The 16,922-nt window shown below is 38.8% G+C and overlaps 1 protein-coding gene across 2 annotated transcripts in view; it reads left to right on the forward strand.

Annotated features, from left to right (window-relative positions):
* EWSR1 (EWS RNA binding protein 1) overlaps positions 1 to 16,922 on the forward strand; it is a 27,720-nt gene that overhangs the window by 4,734 nt on the left and 6,064 nt on the right. The window contains exons 2-9 of one of the 2 annotated variants that reach the window (XM_019506709.1): positions 1,570 to 1,606; positions 1,878 to 1,929; positions 5,300 to 5,423; positions 10,809 to 10,995; positions 11,776 to 11,943; positions 12,993 to 13,204; positions 13,781 to 13,961; positions 16,829 to 16,866. In XM_019506709.1, coding sequence (XP_019362254.1) covers positions 1,570 to 1,606; positions 1,878 to 1,929; positions 5,300 to 5,423; positions 10,809 to 10,995; positions 11,776 to 11,943; positions 12,993 to 13,204; positions 13,781 to 13,961; positions 16,829 to 16,866 — 999 coding nt within the window. The remainder of the gene's footprint in view (positions 1 to 1,569; positions 1,607 to 1,877; positions 1,930 to 5,299; positions 5,424 to 10,808; positions 10,996 to 11,775; positions 11,944 to 12,992; positions 13,205 to 13,780; positions 13,962 to 16,828; positions 16,867 to 16,922) is intronic. The other variant, XM_019506710.1, reaches the window with a different exon arrangement.

Raw genomic sequence — 16,922 nt, forward strand, 5'->3', positions numbered from 1 at the left:
GGGGTAGTTTGCAGCTGCAGGCTAGGGCTGGGGCTGTGCCAGGCTCTTCCCAGTGTGTGAGGGCTGCGCTCAGAGCTGCGGGGCTGCACTCAGGACTATGCTTCCGGTAGGTGGGTAGCAGTGGCACTAGGAGGAGGGCTACGGGGGGGGCTGCAGTCACCCCAAAGTTTGCTGTAGCCCCTTCCCAGCACCACTGCCTGTCCTGAGCATAGCCCCCATGTGTTGGGAGCACAGCGCCAACCCATAGCTGCAGCGCCCGCCACCCTGCACTCCCCAGACAAGCCATGGCTCCATCCTGTGACCCGCCCCAGCTGGGCAGCACCTGCCACACTTCCTCCTTCACTGCAGGGGCCTTGATATGCCCTGCCACACCCTTCCCTTCCCCATCCACTACAACAGACTTACCAGCTGCATGCCTGGCTGTGCTGCAGCTGCTCTCATGCACAGGTGTTTATCTGCCAAATTACCAGCCACATCAGGGCGATTTCCAGTACAGTCAATTTTCCTTATATTGGTGCTGATCTGCTTTTGGACCAATGCATCAGTGCACTTCTACTAAATTCTTCAGAGTTTCCAACCAGATTCCTTGAATTCTTAGACTTTTGTTTTCTTGGTTAGGTTAACTAACCTTGTTGTACTGTCAAAGTACCAGAATTTTTGCAAGGGAAGGTGTTACAACATCTAGTCCCAAACTTTTCAACTAAATTAAATCTAATGGCTTGAGTAGATATGGTAAACCTAGGGGACACAGAATTTGAACAGTTCGTCTCTTTTTGTATTCTTTTATGCACGCTGTACTGAATCTGGGAAGCATTTGGAAGTGGTAATTAGTTTGGCAAGTGTGGGACTTTTCCTATTACCATTTGCCTTAGATGCATTTGTAAAGTATTTTCAGTTCTCTTTCAAACAAGTATTCATTTGAAGCTGTGATCCATAATCATCTCAAATATAGCTTTGTGATTACCATATGGGTATGTATTTCCCATCCCTATAAAAAGGGTATATAAATACAGATTATGACTTGCTCATATTTTCTAAATTTCAGTTTCTGTAGATCAGAGCATTGACTTTGATCTGGGCTCTAGACAGAAAAATCCGGACATATAGTGCCAGTTGAATGTCTTGAAATTTGTTGTAGGGAGGGAACCTGTTAACACAATTTTCCAGTAATTCACTGTAGGCCCTTAAAGTCAAAATACAGGGAGCAGACGGTACGTTTTAACTTTGCCATTTTGAATGGTCTCCAAAACCTATTTTCATGCATCAAATAGATAGAATGTTTCTTTTCTTTAAGAAACAAAATCCCCACTACTATGCTACCACTCTTGCCAGTTTACAGTTACATTAAGGTGGGATCTTCTAAAAACTGCTGCAGCAAAGTTCAGGTAATAAAGGAGGAAGTTTTTCTTTTGAACCCAAATGCTAAAAACCATATTTACCTAAGGTACATATTAAACTCTGATTTCAGACAGTTTGTAGTGGCTTTCCTTTTCCAAGCAGTTAGAAGGAATTCTGGCAATTTACACTCTTTATTAATGTTCCATCAACATCTTTTTTCTTCTCCTACAGATTATAGCACATATAGCCAAGCTGCAGCCCAGCAGGGGTAAGTAAAATTGTGATCTTGTTATTTATGTTTTTAAAAGAGCTTAAGCTATCTTCCTCTTTAAATCAGTGTGTTGTATTTCTCAACTCACACATGTGAGTTGATCCCAGTGCTTTCTTTAAATTGGATAATGTAATGTAAAATTCTGAGAACTGTAACAAAAATGCTTTAGGAATACTGAAAGTGTCTTTTTGCATAAAGTATGTATTAAGAGTGGCTGCATGTATGTAGAGTGGCTGCATTTATAAATTTCATTACATTCATTTTACAGCTACAGCGCATATGCAGCTCAACCAGCTCAAGGATATGCACAGACCACCCAGGTAAATTAAAAGAATTTTCTAACTGCTACAGAGTCCAGTGTCTTCTAGTAAATTGGGAGAGTTGAAAATGTGGCCCATGGATCAGAACCAGCCTGCAGAGCCCAGTTGTCTGGTCCCTGGTGCTGCCCCTGTGTCTGAGATGACCTTCAGGCTGCCAGAGGGACCCAGCCCATAGGGTGTGGTGCACAACCCCCATAATACTTGCAGGCCTTCCACCCCCTGGCTCATAGTCCTGGGAAGAAGAGGGGTGGTGGTGCAATGTGTACTGAATCTGGTGCGAGGAAGGAAGCAGGGGAGTCCATAGGCCTGCCAGATGAGTTTTACGCCCCTGCAATAAACTAATCAGAAACTTACAGGGCATAAAACAACCAGTGACAAATGCTTTCTAATGTCAAAATACATCTTCAAAAATTTTCCTGATGGCAGTTCAGTTTCAACCTCAAAATCATTCTCTGAACTTGTTTCTTGTTAAATGTTTCTAGCTTAAGATTGCTGTATCTGAGAGAATCAAGACAAGATTATTGGTTTATATTTGACAGTTTTTCCTGTTTGTGGATGTTTGATTTGGCAATGCAGAAGAGAGAGACCTGTTAAAGTAGGATAATTTATATTTGTAAAATGGTAGCAGTTAGTGGATAAAGTAAGAAAAAAGAACAGGCTGTAGGTGAAGGTATTGTTCCTAGAACTATTACATTTTCAGTAGACTAAGATTTCAAGTTGAGGGTATTCTTTAAAAGGCAGTTTAAAGTGTTTAAAGGAATGTGTCTGTAGACGCATTCCAAAGCAATTTTAAAGGTAAACAAAGTTTCCTTTTAAAAATACAGTTTATAAATTTACAAATCTTTTTCTGCTGGCATCACTTTCCAGGGAGGGGCATACCACACCCGATCCACCAAGGTAGTTCGGTGCCTATTTCCCATTGATTTCACGAGGTGTCAGAGAACTAAATTCCTTTCTGAATTTGGGCCTGACGCTTGTCTTCACTACATTGTTAGCTCAAAATAGAACTCAAATATTGCCCTAGCTCATCACCTATCCACACTTGCCAATTACTGCTTCATGTTAAATGGTATTTTTAGTTTTAGTTAGTTGGACCATGGCACAGGTCTAGATTTGCTTAAAACCCAGGCTAGTACAGGTTTCCTGGGCTTTATGCAGGTTCTGTATGTGTGAATTCACTCTTATGCAATGACCCTTTTATGCCAAAAATTTGTTATATGCAAGGTAAGTTCACTCTTATGTGATCTGTGTGCTGGAAGCCCGCAGTCAGCTGGTTTGTGCAGTACATTGTGGGAGTGACAGCTTAGGTGGAGGAAGACAAAATTATTTGGGGGGCTGAGCTGGGTGGTGGTGCTCAGACTGGGCTGGCTGGCCCTGTCAGTGCAGTGCCCTGGGAGCCATAAAGCTGCCTGGCAGCAGTGTCTGTGGCCACCACTCAAGGCAGCTGGTGCCTGTTCTTCTGCAGCTGCCTTGAGAGCGGTACCACACTACATCAGTACAGTTGTGGGGTCAGTACAGTCGAGGTCTTGGAACATATCCCTATTTATTACATTGTAAAGTGGGTTCCCTTGATGCGAATTTGAGTTATGTGCCATTTTCCAGGAATGCATGTATAGCATGAAGCGAGGGAAACTTGTAATATAATAGGGATACAACCATTTAGTTTTAATTCCTAAGTTGCTGGTCCTGTCATTCAGTGATAATTAATTAAATCTCTTTGTAGCTGGAGTGGTGTACTGTAGCCATTATGATTAGTTTACTTCGGTAGTGGAGTAACAAGCCCTTGAGGCTTGTTTACACCCAAAGTTTATTTGGTTTAAGATAAAGCTTGGTAGCTATTTCTGAACAGATCCATGTGACTGCTGCTTTTTTAGAATAAGCATGCCTGCATATGGAGTCACTCAGAAATAGCTGTTTCTGAATAACTTTGTATGTAGACAAGCCCTTTAGTGGTTTTGAAAATACCATTTTTGATATAGTAGAGAGTCAGTTAACCGGAAGGTTTTTTTGTTAACAAACCAATCAACCCACTGTTCAGTTTGCTTGTAGGTGAGTCCTGTGTGTGTTGTTTATTTACTAATGCTTTGAGGTTTTAAAACAGTGCCATATCATACCTTGATTTCTTGGCTCTTTTAAAATATTTGCTGTACAGTAACTAAAGTATTGCTTTTAGCACTTCTTGCTATAATATTTGATTATCTAGAAAAATTGATTAATCAGAATGATGGTGATGCTAATTATTCTGGATAGTCAATGTACTGTTGTACCAAAGTATGGACGTGGACGTATGTCTGGGGAAGTTCTGGCCTCTGTATGAAAATATACAAAACCAATTTATTAGTGTATTGAAAACCTAAATAATGTTACACTCAGTGCTGAAGCAGTTTTGAAGTGACCCAGATTTTATTTCGCAACGTTGGTATTAGAAGTATAGCTTAATCCTGCTGTAAATGCTTATTTTCCTGTATAACTTTAAACACATGAATATTCCTATTGTAATCAATGGGATTATTCATGTGAATAGTTTTATGATCTCATTAAAGTGCTTGAGAGATCAGGACCTTAAATTTCCATGTTCTGCTTTACATAAAGAGTGGTTATAAGGAGGATGGAGATGGACTGTTCTCTGTAGCCACAGAAGACGGGAGAAAGAGCAGGTGGTCTTAAACAGCAGCACAGGAAACTTAGGTTAGATATTAAGAAGAGCTTTCTTATTCTGAGAGTGGCTAAGCATTGGAACAGGTTACTCCAGGGGTTCTCAGACTTTGCGATACCATGACCCTAGGTGCTAGATGATGGGGAATGGGGAGCTCGCACTTGGCAGCCACCACCCCCGTTCTGGCACTCTGTGCTGCTGCCATGTGTACCCCTGGGAAGTTGTTTGCAACTCCCCAGGGGGTTGCAGCTCACAGTTTGAGAATCCCTAGGTTACTCCAAGAGGCTGTGGAATATTCATGCTTGGAAGTTTGTTTCTAAGAGCAGGTCAAACAGACACCCAACAGGGATAGGTTCATGCCCGACAAAAGTATTTTAAGCAGGGGGTTGCAGTAGGTGACCTCCTGAAAGTAGACTTTCCCACTCTACTTTTTCTATGATTCTATGTGAATTTGCTAAATACAAATGAATCTGCTAGTCATGGCATTTAAAGACAGTATTTATAAATTAATTATACATGTTAATCTAAAACTGCTGGGACTTTGCAAAGCCTCAACTTGACTTAAAAATTAAAAAATAAAAATGTTGGGTGACTTAAGGCACTTCATACTGCTCCATGTTTTAGTTGGTCTTGTTTTAAGTTTTGTCTGTATACATCTCAGTAATAAAACGGTGATCTCAGCACTTGATTAAATTCATGTAATTTTTGGAGCAGACCTATGGGCAACAGAGTTATGGAACTTATGGACAACCTACTGATGTCAGCTACACACAGGCTCAGACAACTGCAACATATGGGCAGACTGCGTATGCAACTTCTTATGGGCAGCCTCCAACTGGTAAGAGCTATGCTACTGTTGCAAAACTTTTATTTTACTGGGGAAATCTTAAATGACTTGCCTTATCTGTATTGGAACTTTCTGGCCCACGCAGTATTGAATAGATTTGGGCAACTGTGATGTGGATACGGTGTTCTTTTGATAACCTTTTTATTTATGGAGCTGTTGTTTAAAATTATTCCAAGATGTGGGTGGGATGAATACCAGGAGTAAATGTACCCATTTATTTTGTCATGGAATATTTGGATGCTGGTTCATGCTGTGGAACTAGGTATAACTACAGAATGTTCTTTATGGAACGGGGGAAAAAGAAGTTGATACTGAAAATGTGTACTCTGGGCATCTTTTGCCCTCATATGGAGAACCTTCCTAAACTCTTCAGTTACTTGAAATTCAAATTAGTTAAAGTGACTGTTTTCCTGTTCTGATAGTATACCCTCTACTTTTTGTCTTGTGCTTTCCACAGTAGAAGGGACCAGTACAGGTTTGACTATCCTGCTCAATCTTGCATGGAAAATGTTGTTTCATTCCGTCTAACCTTCTGATGTTAACCCTTTAGGTGTTTTCATTTGTTTTAGCCTAAAAGCTTATAACATTACAATAAATGTACAGTGCTATTCAAAATTTGCTAGTGTTCCTTGTCTGTATAATGAGTATCTTTCATAAACGCCTCTGAGTGACATGCTTTACGGATAAAGCTGTACCATGATGCTTCGGGTGAATATGTCTTGTATTTACCATTTCCTAAAGGGTAAACAGCATGATTAGACACGTTCAGATGTATCGACCACCACCTTTGCATGTTCCATGTTATGTCTCTGGCTTTCTGACTCAGATGCATACCTCACATCTTCATAAATGCTCTGTAAATGATTTTGACTTGTGCTCTTTAATTGGAGCTCATTCATAAAAATGTCTCGATGTTTTGAGAAAAATAACTTCCCTGGAGAAACTGGATGCATCATTAAACTGTATTCTGCTATATTTGGTTTGAACCAGGCAAGAGTCCATGAACATAATTTGGTTCTACTTTAGCCAAGTCACATTCTGTCTGGGGTTTTACATGGCTCATCTTTTCTTCATTAAAAATAAACATAATTGAAGTGGAAGGTCCTTAAGGGTTCCTTAGTAATATTGGTACAAGAACAGACAAAGCATACCTGTGGTAATATCTGGCCATAGAGTCTACTGGTGGATTTTCACAAAGAAAAGTGTGGAGAAAAAAATTACCCCATAATGCCCGTATTTGAGTAATTACCTAATGGTTCTGTCTTTGCATGTGGAGGAGGAATCTTATTGACAGCAATCTTATTTTCTGAAGAATGGGAACCAGTAGCCTTTGACTGTAGTAATTGCAGTTTCTCTAGGAGTATTTAATTGTTCTGTCCTCTAAAGTAGCTTAAGATTAGAGATTAATAGGGACAGTAATCATGAAACAGAAGATCATGTAGCAGGTCAAAGTATGATTTTTACCTTGATCTGTATGGTACGCATTCTTGTCCTTATCCATAGCAGAGCTGCTTATATGCTGCGCCAAATTCCTTTTCCATATGTTTTTTTCCAAACTACACCATCCTTCCTTAGGAGTGTGTGCTATGCAGGTGTAGGCTCCTTTCTTGCTCTACCACTTTACTTCAAAGCCCATCAACCTTTTACTCTTGGCTTTGTTTACCAGTGAGGTTCTGTCTAGCTTTTCATATTAAAACTTGCAGTGCTGTTGGGGACATAAACTTTAATACCTGAAAAAGGATCAATGGTAGACTTAACAATTTTCATAATTAAATTTTAGTTTAACATTCTCTAGGAACTAACTGGCTTTTTATTTTAAGCACCTCACTGTATAGCTGAGTAAGTGCAACAAGTTTTTACAGTTTAATTAAAGTGGCTGTAAGTTGCTAAAGCCTCTAAAGGAAAACCTACCACAGCCTAGAAATAACTTGATGTCAAGGCCTACAGAAGTAGCAGAGTTGGTTCTTTTACTACTTTTGGCCCAGAATAAGGCTGCTTTAACCTGCCTTGGGCTTCCATTGAAGCTTATGCAGTCTTCCCTCTGATGCTACATAGCTGTCTGTTGACACCTGTTTGCACCTTGGTACATAACTGAGGTAATGCAATTAAACTTTTTCTGTATTGTCATTCCATTTTTGATAGCATAAAGAACGGAGGGGGGGAGGTTATGACCATGTTTGAAACCCTTAGAGCGCAGATTAATGGATTAATTAGCAAAATTATGGCTAGTTCCTTAATAATCTTGGTAAATACACATGAATTAATGTGCACCAAAAATAAACAAACAAATCTGTCATAAAATATTTGACACACATTAATAGAAATGCTCCTATTGTTTAGAATGAATGTATAGAATTTAAAATACTCAAAGACAAATCTTTAATGACCAAATGACTGCCGTTAAGTAATCCTATCCTCTTGGTCACTTAACACTTCAACAGTTAATTTACCTGTGGTTAGGTTCATAGCCTACTACAATGTAGAGTAACTCATTATACAAAAATAGAATGGAGGGTGAACAAAATGTTCTACATCTTGATTCTTACTGGTGATAAATCTACTAGGCAACAGGCACTGCCAGCATACAAATGCCATGGTAGCTCATTACACTGTTTAGAGACAGTTGTTTGAAAACTGCCATCTGCTGAAGAGAAATCAGTTATTTCAGAATAAAATCATTATTTTTGTTGAATTGAATTTGAGGACCAAATCTTGCACACCTCTTCTCATACAGAATTCATCTAGCCTTTGGTAAGGGTTTTGCTTCCATCTTTTGAGAGGAAACTGAACCAGTTAAGGAATAACCTGAACTGGATTTTCTGAATTAGATTGTTGGTGTTCTTAAATTGAATGATATAGTAAGGAAAAAAAGGTAAAAGAGCCTCTGAATATTTTAGGTAAGTGGGGGTTAAATGACTTAAATTTCCCCAAGAAATGGAACTTATATGTTTAAAAATGCAGTTCTCATTGCTTTTTCTAAACTTGACTATTGCTCTGGTGATGATAAAACCAATGAGATCCTAATCATTTTACTTTTACCTATGCAGATTTAAATATTAATAGTACTTCTACAAGCAATGTGCCAAGGCTGGATTTCACAACTGTTAAAATTCATGGTTCTTTCATATTGCTGGAGTGAAATACTGTGCTGGTCTTTAACATTCTGAAAGCTGTGCTGTCTGCTTTTGGTTTGAGGTGCAGTATTGTCATCAGTTTGTACCAAGGAAAAGGCAGTCAGATATAACCCCCTGTCCTGCAACAGGTTCCACATATATGTAGCCTTAGGACCAGCGTTTATTGTTTTTGTTGCAGATTTCGCCTTTGGTCATTAGGAATTGCAGTGAGTGCCAAAGGCTCAGTTGAAATTAGGGTTCTTCTAACTTTAGAGTTCTGCCAATGCATATGAAATCTTGTAGCTCACCTAAACTATCATAAAGGCAATTCCATTTTTGTTAAATTGGTTGAATGTGTACAACACTAAAAATGTGTTTTTATTTTTACATCTTTAAATGCCACCCCCTTAAATTTTTTTCCTCACACTTACGCTCTAGAACAGAGATTGGTTGTTCACAGGCCACCTAGACACAAATGAATGATGAGAATATTATGAAAATCAAATGTTATTGCTATTTGCTTCAGTTCTTTTCCTAGAGGAAGGGAGAATACGTACTCACTCTTTGGCATTTCTAGTTTGACTGAATTCTGACACAACTGCCATTCAGAATGCTGGGATCCATGTGGAAGAATTGAACTTGAGTTGGGTACTACAGTAATACTCAGAATGCTGAACTGAAGTTGGTTTTATACCTTGGTTTTACAGCTCCTCTGAAATGTGCTGTGAGGTAGCTTCCTTTTTCAATTCTTTCTCTTTAAATCCTATGTCATGAGCTAGGTAGGCAAGGACTTTGTCACAGGTCACTCGTGTAGCACAGCAAGCAGCGGAAGCACCTTTATGCATTCTGAAAACTCTTGAGCATGAAAGAGAGTTAGATGCTAACTTGTAATCTTTTCTGTGTTGGAGATAATTTCCCCTCTGAAAATGAAGGAGTTAGAAACAGGGGACGGGGAGGGGGAACACTATATGTAATTACAAGGAAGAATACATCACAAGTATTTTAAGTACAATAAAATAAGTTTCCTCTTTACTTGTTAATTTTTAATTGATGCAGAGTAGGCCTGAGATAATGGTCTGCTGTTAGCTAGTAGTGGAAATCAGTGAACTTTTCTGTAAGAGCTTAAAACCCTTTATAGTTTTGGAATCAATCAGCTCTTGGTAACCAAATTATATTTTAAACTGTAGGATTTGGCATATTAAATGTTTAGGTTAAAATTACATTATTTAAAAAGTTGTTTAATACAACTTTGTTTGAAGAATTAGAATGAAATGACAAAACAGGGTCAGCTCTGTCATATGACCAGTCTGAGCTGGAAAAATCAATAAGATAACATTGTTTTGATGTACGCACTCACTCAGTGTGTAAGAGATGGAATATTTCTTTAAAATAGCTTTCAAATATTTACATTGATCAAACAAAGGTATATTAAATTGTTGAAGTCTTTCTATAGCTTAAATGGAAGTGGGTTAAAGAAGGAGAAACAATCTGATTTCTTATGTTTCATTTGTGAGGTGTACCCCTTCTCTCTAAAGTAGTAAATGCAGAACAAAAGCATGCACTCCTTTCCCTTGCAAGCATATGTAATTTTTTACATGAATAGTACTTTAAAAGATGACCTATGAAGGACTTGCTTAAAAGCTAGGGTTCTGCCTTTTTCTATTTTAAGAAAGTCTGAAAGGGTGAAACCGATTCAAAGTTGTATAACTGCTTAGGGATTTTCGTTATTTTTTTTCAGGAGGAGAGAGAAAGGGGTCATGTTTTATTTTGTTTACTTGAGAGTAAACTCAGTAATGTCACCTGCTCTTCCCTGTTTTGGAAAACTTTCTGCATGTTTCAGCTTTTGTTTGGGTTTTTTTTTAAATTAGTCATTAAAATTAACTAACTGAAGTGGTGTTTCGATATGGACTGAAGTTACTCATTACTCCTTTCATTCTGTTGATACTTGTGATCTCCTGCCATTACTTCTCTAGCCTTCAGCCAGAGCTGAAAGAATAGGCTGGAATTTGCAGTCTTAAAGCAAAGAAAGAGGAGAAAAAATGGTAAAAACCAATGCTTGGAAGCAAAAGAAAAAGGCCCTCACATGCCAGAAAGAAGCAAAGAGGAGGACAAAACTAAATTTTTCAGACTGTGTATTGCTCATTTTAAATTAAAATCAATGACTTTGTAAGCTCCAAATAAGAATCATGAGCAACAGTAAAACTGTTTGAAATGTGAAAGCTATAACTCAACTGTCAGTCTGACCAAGCTACTATTTATCTAGGTTATACTACCCCAACTGCCCCTCCAGCTTATAGTCAGCCTGTCCAGGGATATGGCACAGCTGCCTATGATACTACAACAGCTACAGTTACCACCACCCAGGCTTCTTATGCAGCACAGTCCCCGTATGGCACCCAGCCTGCCTACCCAACCTATGGGCAGCAACCAGCAACATCTGCACCTGCAAGGTAATGTTGGCTGTCTTCTTAAATAAGATTAATTTTCTTACCTATTGTTAAGAGCCCTTTTTCGATCGATTAAAGAGCAACACCAGATATGTTTGGGTCCGCTGCTCTTTGTTTCCATCTTTGATTTTGAGTATTGTTGTGTTTTTTATCCTATTTTGTTAGGGCCTAGGGTTTTTCTCTCCAGTGTGATGAATCAGTGATGTTGCCAGTTGTGGCAGGAACTACTATTGATGAACAAAACAACAGTTCAGTTGGCCAGAAATATAGTACAGAAAATTAACTTTTGTCTAGTCACTGAGTTTAGGGGGTTACTTAAAATAGTGTTACCTAACATGCCCTTGTGCCTGCATTTTGGAACAGGTGTACATGGATGACTTCAGATGTAGTTCGTATACACCATGTCTGGCCTATGCTTATACCAAGCCTTTTACTTAATTGATTATTCAGTATATAAGAGAGGTTTATTGGAAGGAGGGAAGGTGGGACTGGCATTTAAAAATGGGGTTTAGGGCAGTAATTACAAATAGTTTAGTCATTTATAGAAATTAAACTATTTTGTTTAGTAAGTACTTCAGCAGGTTTTGATGTGAAAGCCAAAAGTTTTGTCTACCCAAGGCGACCTTTAGGTCAAATTTATTAAGTAGAGTTTAGAGTTCTCAAATAATATTAGTGTTCTAAAGTATGTTTGAGGGATTATCTGCATCCTTATTGCAAGATGAACTGTGGCAGAGATTTGCTTTTGATACAAAATTACTCATTATTGCTCAACTTTTCTTTTAGACCCCAGGATGGCAGCAAGCCAGTGGAGACTAGCCAGCCTCAGTCAAGTACAGCAGGCTACAGCCAGCCCAGCCTAGGATACGGACAGAGTAACTACAGTTATCCTCAGGTGCCTGGCAGTTACCCTATGCAGCCAGTCACTGCACCTCCATCCTATCCTCCTACAAGGTAAGTTCTCCAGAAAACTAAATTTATTAATGCTGGGTTTGGAGCATAAAACATGGGCAAATCCTTGTGCTGCTGTTTTTTTGTCAGTTTGTTTTTTTTTAAGGAACTTCCCTAGTTTGCAGAAATGTAAAATGCATTGTGCTTTAATTGCTTGCTATTTAAAACTCTTCTTGATACACTTGCAAGAGATTGTCCCCTTTGGCCAGTTTTTTACTTTCTGGGTCAAAGAGGGAGGATAAACAATTGTGATGGAGTTAAGTCCCTGTTGAAGGAGGCATATCTTTAAAGGTAGGCATGGCATGATATTTAAAGGTGAACATTTCTTTAATGTGAAAGGTACCCATTAACCTGTAACATGTTGTTGTTGCCTAATATTTTGAGTCTTGAAGAAGGAATAGTTCAGGTTCTGATCCCTTCACTCCTTTGCAGTGTTAGCTCTTTGATTTTTTTTTTTTAATTATCAGTTGAAGTGTTGATCCGCAAATGTAAAACGACCATTGGTTTGTTTGTTTTTTTAAATTACTTGGTGAGTTAGAAAAAACTGAAACCCTGATAGCAAGTTTGGTTTATTTTGTTGGAAACATCCATGAAATAACAAGTAATTATTCTTCTTGTGTTTAAAAGTTGGTGAAATTAAACTACATATTGAAATTTAATCCAGCATACATCTATAATCTTCTGTGGTGCTAAAATCCTGTACTGGCAATGTCTGTTTTCAGACATTTACCTGAATCTATTTGTTTATATATTTTGCTAGGAAAACACCCTTCATCTTTACCCACTCCCACCCCCAGTGATTTTATATTTACCTCTTTCTAGTGCCGTTAAGAACGAGGGACCATGCTAAAGAAAACTTCAGCAACCCAGCTTGGATGCTTATTTCTTTTGTAGTACTTGTAGATCAGCACCTGTAAACTGACTGCTTTTTAAAGAACTTGTAATAATGCAGGCTACTTAAGACTTGCATTGTTGTCTAGTTAGGCACTTCTGCAGCCCATTCTGTAGGGGATTTGATTTAGATGTTTTCTAAAATCACTTGTATCTTTCAGCTATTCATCTACACAGCCAAGTAGCTATGATCAGAGCACTTACTCACAGCAGAGTTCCTATGGGCAGCCAAGTACCTATGGTCAACAGACAAGCTACGGTCAGCAAAGCAGTTATGGGCAGCAACCACCCACTAGTTATCCACCTCCAACTGGATCCTACAGCCAGGCCCCAAGCCAATATAGCCAACAGAGTAGCAGCTATGGCCAACAGAGTGAGTTTGCTTAACATCTTTTGTTACTATAAGACTTGTATCTTGCTTTATACTTGCATAGTACAAATGAAACATACTGGTAAATTCCTGAAAGAGGCTTTGTATGTGTTCGGTGTTAGAACCCAGATGTGATCTATATTAAATAAGACCCTTGCAAGCATATTGATGGTAATACATATAATCTGTTGTGTTTGTTTGGCTTTCCCAATTTTGCTGCAGTTGTGATGCCCTGTCTCTGACACTTCTGGAGCATGGAAGTGAGCAACTCGTTAATGTGTGTAGAAACACAGATTTATATGAATGGTTAAAATGAGCAAGGCTACTTTGTGACCAGTAGTTCTATCAGCAGACAATTCTGTAGATGCTTGACTGCCTGGGAGTAGCTTCAAGCTTGATTCTGTAAATGTAGTGCAGTGCACCTTTCTTGAAATGAATCATTGCATTAAGGTCCACATATAACAGTTGTTCCTCATTATTGCTAGGATTCTTGGTACTGAAGGCATGCGTGTATAGGGAATGGGTAGTTCAGAATAAGATTGCTGCCATATAAATATCTTTAATACTAATTTTTCACAGGTTCATTCCGTCAGGACCATCCCAGCAGCATGAATGTATATGGACAAGAATCTGGAGGTTACTCAGGCCCAGGAGAAAATCGGAACATGAGCGGCCCTGATAACCGGGGCCGGGGACGAGGGGGATTTGATCGTGGAGGCATGAACAGAGGTGGGCGGGGAGGAGGACGCGGTGGAATGGGGTAAGAGCAAATCTTTTCTCTCTTTACCTAATTCTGTTTTACCCATAGGATTGGAAGTGGAAAGAGGGGACTGAAAGATTGAAATGTACAACCACATTTCCATGGAGAACACTTATCAATAGCAGGCTTGCTTCTAGTCCATGGAGATGTCATCCTAGGGGAAGTAGGGGCAGGAGCTATTTTTTTTTCCTGCAGCTGGTTGGGTTTTGGGGAATTAAGGGTATAGCTAAATACTGAACTTTCAGTTCCCTTCGTGGTTATCAAGAGGTGAAATCCTCTGGGGTTTAACAATAACTGGATAAAACACACACAAACCTTCCAAGAGATCCAAGATTCACTTTCTTTGCCTCACTACTGGGATCTTGATGTTTCAGGTATGTACATAATGGAAGCCTAATGTCAGCTATTATAATGTCTGTCTGTTTGTACTAGAAGTAGCACTTGGAGCTACTATCATAACTGAATGTGTGGGTCAGATTATTGCCGTTGCAGCCATGACTCTAGAATGGCCAGAGTAAGTAGAGCTTGGTTGTGGAGAGTGAAGGAAAAGCCAAGAACACAAAGATCTGACTTGACTTCCCCAATGGAGCTCTCGGGTGGTCTAAAATCAGTTTGGTCATTTTAACTAATGGCATAATCTTGTTTAGTAAGCCTATTTATTCAGGTCCGTACTTTATATCTCCTTGTCTCTGGTGTCTGTTTTAATAAAGGTGAGGATGATGAACTAATATCAAAAGCTGATATAAGGAAGGTGTAGCTTTGTGTGTGTTCTGTCCCTCTGTAACATAGTTTAAAGCTATGCAGACTGTCATCACTACCAATTGGATATGGGGAAGTGGGAAGTATAAAACATCAGGGCGATCTTGGTAAAACATTAGTTTTATTTATCTGGCTGGGGCAGCCCTACAGCCGTTCATGAATGTGCTTTTTTATAACTGTTGGATTAATTGAAGAAGTTACTGACATTCTGCATAGCTTACCTAAAATGTATCCAGACAGCTTGAAATCTTTATTGGAGAAATGCGGCCACTTGATTTTTTTTTTTTGTTTTTTTTTGTTTTTTTGTAATGTAATTGTAAGGATTTATATTAATATTGCAACACATCTGACTTCATAATTGGCTTGGATGGAAGAGTTCCATTGTTCTATATAAAGATTTCAGCCATAATGTATTTCTCTAATGTGTTTAAAGTAGATGTAGACACTTGAAATTACTATCATCACATTTTAAAACTTCTAGCCATCTCAGTACTTTACATTTGCAAAAGATTCACAAATTTTTTCTCTCTAATTTTACCCCTGTAATCAGAGATTAAATGGCTTTTTGTAGTGATTTCCAGCGGAGTAGAATTTTTGAGGGGCCTCTGCTTTATGAATGTAGATTTTTCTACTGTCCGTAGAAACGGTGGCCTTTCCATGAAGCAGTAGGTTCAGCACCAAGGGGGCAGGGTAGGGGAACTCGGCCCTTTTTATCATGCTGTGGTGATGGATTTCAGTGTCTCCTGCAGGTAAGGAGCTCAATGTTATTAACATGCCCTTTTTCATTGACTCAATTATTTTATATTTTCATTGGCTGTTAAACATGGAAACTTTTTAACATGCTTTGTCGCATTTATATGCTACAGGTTACAAAGTGAGAGCCTTGTATACACTTCAATACTTAAAAAGTACCCGTACTCAGTACTCAGCCGGCAGCATAATGAAAAGTGGGACTAGACACGGTGTCCATATGGAGAGGAAAAATATACATAGAATATTTTTAATCAAATGTATTCATTGTATAAATGGAATCCTTCTGTAACTTTGGTAACTGCATACTTGTTGTTTGGTAATAAAAGCAGAGGAGGTATACTACTTTAGAATTGTGTAACATTAAAAAGTGTAAAACGTGTGTTTAAAGAGAGAGACATTACATATATGGTGTGTACTTTTAAGAAAAAAAGAGGAAGCAAAGCTGCATGCATCAGCTTGGAACTGTGTATTTAAAACTTTTTAGGTATTAAAGGTGCAATATTTGCTAGAAAATAGATGGTGCGCTCCCTCCTCAATTCCCTCCTACCAAACAAACCCATTCTCTCAAAAAACAAAATCCATTTCAGGTGGCATTTTCCTAGCTAACCAGCAGTTGTTAACTAAGAGCCTAAAGCTTTTGCATTAAAAGCTACAGGCTGTGATTCTGCATTGGCCTGTGTTAAGATCTTAAATCCTGTTTTGGTTTGGTTTTTTTTGTGTCCACAAAGCTGCACCCCCAGGCCTATGAGCCCTGATATATTTGTAAGTTCTTTTTCCACAGAGACTGTTAAATTCAGTAGTGACCTGAATGTGTATACCTTTATACTAAGGTTTTAATGGAAATGTCATCTGAACTGTGTTCTTCTAGGTATTGCATATGGTTGTTTCCTGCCTTTATCTGTTAATGTTAGGGATTTGGGGCTCAGTTTGCTGTCTTGCTGCCAGAGGCTGAGGGTGCACCTTTATGTACACAGAAAGGGGAGGGAGTTGACCAGTAGATGATGTTAATTATTTTTCTTTAAAAAAAAATAAAATAAAATCTAGGCATAATTTAAAAGTTCTAAATGTTTTCTTTTTCCCAAGTATTGCACTGATTAATACCAATACAAGTAATGAAAGGGTTCCACAGCAAAAGTGGTGTCTAAAGCCAGACAAACAAGGTTGTGTATGTAAAGGAAATTTGAGCAAGCTGCCCTGAAGAAAGGCATAGTGACGAGATGAGAGAGAGAGAGAGAGACAGATGCATTGTTTGGAGATGTTTAGCCAGTGCCATTCTTCCCAGTGAGCCCCAGAGGCTCAGAGCGGTACTGGCTTTTTAAAGGGAAAGGCCTTCATTTCTTCGTTTATCCCCCCAGCAGCGCTGGAGAGCGAGGTGGCTTCAATAAGCCTGGTGGTAAGTTTTTGAGCATTACAATGGATAGTGTTTAAAAAAAAAAAAAAAAAAAAAAA

The sequence above is a fragment of the Gavialis gangeticus genome, unplaced genomic scaffold (genome assembly GCF_001723915.1).
Source record: "Gavialis gangeticus isolate Ggan-Ray unplaced genomic scaffold, GavGan_comp1, whole genome shotgun sequence".
Classification (NCBI taxonomy): Eukaryota; Metazoa; Chordata; order Crocodylia; family Gavialidae; genus Gavialis; species Gavialis gangeticus.